The sequence below is a fragment of the Myotis yumanensis genome, unplaced genomic scaffold, assembly GCF_028538775.1.
Source record: "Myotis yumanensis isolate MYYU_CA2020_CCGP unplaced genomic scaffold, mMyoYum1.0.hap1 SCAF_219, whole genome shotgun sequence".
In the NCBI taxonomy this organism is placed as follows: domain Eukaryota; kingdom Metazoa; phylum Chordata; class Mammalia; order Chiroptera; family Vespertilionidae; genus Myotis; species Myotis yumanensis.
Window position 1 is genome coordinate 15,473 of NW_027223970.1, and position 4,136 is coordinate 19,608.

General features: G+C 37.2%; 1 protein-coding gene across 1 annotated transcript; it reads right to left on the reverse strand.

Moving 5' to 3' along the window:
- Positions 1–2,927: 2,927 nt before the first annotated feature.
- On the reverse strand, positions 2,928–3,866 carry LOC139001239 (olfactory receptor 5AR1-like). The gene has a single exon (XM_070402957.1). The coding sequence runs from the start codon at positions 3,864–3,866 to the stop codon at positions 2,928–2,930; it is 939 nt and encodes a 312-aa protein (XP_070259058.1).
- Positions 3,867–4,136: the final 270 nt, after the last annotated feature.

Here is a 4,136-nt window from a genome sequence, read left to right on the forward strand (position 1 = left end):
CTGATCCTGGGGATGTCTGCTGATGTAATTGGGGCAGAGTGAGGAGAAATAGAGGATCTGAGAAGTTCTCTACATCAAATGATCCCTGCCCCTGATACTTACTCAGCTGAGACCAAATGAAGCAGTACAGATGAATCTCTGTCAGATGATATACTAGAATCAAATAAAACAAATTGAGATTTTTTTAAAAAAATTACAAAAACTCTAAAATAAAATAAAAATGAATTTTTGGGGGATGAATATCCCATGGCTCAATTTTATAGGGGGCAGTCATTCATTTATTCAATAAATGTTTTAAAATGTCATGTGCAAGCTGAACATTATAAATAGCAAAGTAGAAATATTGTGAACAGGCAGAAAAGGGACTTGCATTTGTAGACTATGAGTTGGAGCAGCAGCCTTTTAAATTTTCTTATTCATTTTTTACTACTTATATATTTCTGTGATGATGGAATATTTATAAGCTAATCCTGGTACATAGGAAGGATACAAACATACCTCTTATTATCCACTAATACTGTATTCTACCTGAGCAAATTTATTAAACTCATTACCAAAACTGAATCATAATAAGAATAATTTGAATTGACATAGGTGGAGAGGTTATGATATTCACTGGGGCATACCCATGAACAGAGAAAAGGTGTATAAAAAGAACTTTTTGAAAATGAATTTATTAATACTCTCTCTAGTTTGGAAAGCAGATTAAGGTCAATAATGACTACTCTGTACATTTTATTTAGGCATAATAATAATTAATGAGTACTCCAAAAACCTGAAATTGTATAATGTTTTCCATAACTGGATTAACAGTTAATCAATAATAGTATAAACCTCATGTACAATTACCTTACGTTATTAAAATAGATTTTAGCATCTCTTAACATCCAACCACTAAGTAATGACTACTATTAAAAATGTGTTCAGAATACAGTTTCAATTTATTTCACAGATACACAGAAAACCAATTTAAGTCATTGCAAATATAATGGCAATGTAAATAATATTTGTTCTTTGTTTTATTTCATTGAACATAAATTTTTGTTAATAACTCTGGGCATTTCATTTCTTTTTTAAAAAATTAGTTAGCAAAATTCCATGAACATGTAAAGGGAGATAAAATTCTCTTTTCTAGTAGCCATTAGAGATGGTCAAGGTCCCAAATCCCCAACTTCATTCATGCAGTTTCTGTATAGGTTTCAAGAATATGAATCTGTTCTCCAAAGTGAGGACTAGAAGGAAAAGCCACAGTCTGATGTCAAGACTATGAAGTGCAATATAATCTAGAGTTGCTTCCTTGACTGGTGTGGCTCAGTTGGTTGGAACATAGTCCTGTGCACCAGAAGGTTGCAGGTGTAATTTCCCATCAGGGGACACACCTAGGTTGTGGGTTCCTCCTTGGTCAGAGTGCCTATGGGAGGCAACCAATGGATGTATCTCTCTCACATCGATCCTCCTCTCTCTTTCTCTCTCCCCGTCTTTAAAATCAATTAAAAATTAAAAAAATTAATCTAGAACTGCTGATCCTGCTGATCCCTGTGGCAGAATGTTTAGAAATGAAAGATCCAAGAAGTTCTCTACATCAAATGATCCTGGTCTCTGACAGTTACACAGCTTAGGCCACAAGAAAAAGTACAGGTGGATTTTGTGTAAGGTGAACATACAAAAATAAAATAAAACAAAGAAAGTTTTTTTTCTTCTTCATTGATAAAGGCTCCTTTTTGTATCAGTCTTGCAGGGGAACACACACTCATTCAATCAATAATTTTTAATTGAATTTATTAGGTTGACATTGGTTAATAAAATACAGGTTTCAGGTATACAATTCTATAAAACATCATCTGTATATTGTATTGTGTGCTTACCACCCCAAGTCAAGTCTCTTTCCATCACCATTTATCTACCCTTTACCTTCTCCTCCCGCCCTCCACCCGCCTTCCCTCTGGTAATCACAGCACTGTTGTCTGTGTCCAGGAGTCTTTCTTTTTTTTCTTTTGCTTAATCCCTCACCCTTCTGATCTAGCCCCCAACTTTCTCCCCTCTGACAGCTGTCAGTCTTCTCTGTATCCATGAGTCTGTGTCCGTTAGTTTATTTTGTTCACTAGATTCCACATATAAGTGAAACCATATGGTACTTGCCTTTCTTTGATTGGCTTTATTTCACATAGCATAATAATCTTCAGGTCCATCTATGCTGTTGCAGAAGGTAAGATTGCTTTTTTTTGTGGCTGAGTAGTATTACATTGTGTAAATGTACCACCACTTTCTTATCCACTCATCTACTGATGGGCACTTGGGCTGCTTCCAAGTCTTGGCTATTGTAAATATTGCTGCTATGAATGTTTTTGAATGGTATCCTGAAAGTGAGCATTGTAAATAGAAAAGTAGAAATAATGGTTCACAAGACATGAAAAGGCCTTGTATTTATGGAACTTAGAGTTAGGCAGGAGGATTTAAATTTATTCTTATTATTTACTACTTATTACTTTTAGGTGTTATGATGTAAAACTTATAGTATGATGCTAGTACATAGGAAGAAGCCAAAAATGAGCTAAATTAAGCCACCAAAACTCCCTTCTGGTTAAGTAATTTTATTAAACTCATTTTTTTAAAAATGGAACTTTAAGGAGGATAAATTAATTGAGATGGGGGAGATGTACTATGCCTGTATCTCTCTGGAACATACCCATGACTAGAGAAAGTGGCATAAAAAGACCCTCTTTGCAAAACAATATAATGAAACAATTGCTACTCTTCCTTAGTTTGAAAAGATTAAGATTAAGAGTGAGTGTTTCCTATACTTAATTTAAGCACAAAGATAAAGAACTATCCAGAATTGTACTAGTGAGACTACAGGACACTTGTCAAAGTACCTGAACTTGAGCTCTCAACATCTCTAAATAAAAATTCTTTGAGTTAACATGCTTTCATCCAGAACATAACTTAGTGCCTAGTGCTTTCCTCAGGGCACCTTTCACATCCTTATTCCTTAAACTGTAGATCAGTGGGTTTAACATGGGGATGACAACTGTGTAAAAAACAGAAGCCACTTTGTCCGTGTCCAAGGAGTAACTGGAGTTGGGTCTGAAATACATGAACAAGAGCGTACCAAAAAATATCCCCACAGTGGTTAGGTGGGAGGCACAGGTAGAGAAGGCTTTGTGTCTGCCCTCTGCTGAGTTCATTCTAAGGATGGTGGTTATGATGTAGCTGTAGGAGAGGAGGACAGTGATGATGCTGGACCCCACAACACAGCTACAGGAAATGGTCAACACTATTTCAATGATGGCTGTATCTGAGGAGGAGAGGGCTAGTAAGGGTGGGATGTCACAGAAGAAGTGATTGATGACATTGGAATTACACAATGATAATGAAAAAGTGCAGGAGGTGAAGATGGTCATATCCATCAAACCTGCAATGTAGGCAGTGGCCACGAGCCGGAGGCACACTCTCCTGGACATGGCACTTGTATAAAGAAGTGGATTACAGATGGCTACGTAACGGTCATATGCCATGACAGACAGCATGATACATTCCACAGCTGCAAAGAACCCGAAAAGAAACATCTGAAGAAAGCACAAATTGTATGGAATCCTTTTTTGCTCAGATAAGAAATCAGCTAGCATCTTGGGAGCGACAGTGGAGGAGTAGCAGACATCACAGAAAGACAGGTTGCTCAGGAAATAATACATGGGTGTGTGGAGTCTGGGGTCCATGTTGATCAGCAGGATCATCCCTAGATTGGCGATCACGGTGATGCCATAAACCAGCAGGAAGAGCACAAAGAGCCCCTGCTGCACATCCTGTCTGCCAGAAAGTCCTAAGAGTATGAAGTCAGCAAACACAGTGCAGTTCTCAGCAGCCATCACTCAGGTCTGGAAACCCCTGGCTGTGGAGGACCGAAATGGATGTGGAGAGTTAACATCATCTATCTTAATGGTTAAGTGGCTGATTCTTTCTATTATTTAGCAATTAGAAAAAGAAGTAAACAATGCTAGGTCTTCATGAGGAAATCTGACTCTTTGGAAGTATATGCAATCTAACATAAATCAGTAAATGGTAATGATAATATCTCTTACATTTCTGTAGCACTTCAAAGCGAGTTTGTGGCACGCTTTTATGTTTAATCATGCTAT

What these genes read in the sequence shown, in the direction of transcription:
- LOC139001239 (XM_070402957.1), bottom strand. Translation starts at nt 3,866, where the DNA reads ATGGCTGCTGAGAACTGCACTGTGTTTGCTGACTTCATACTCTTAGGA.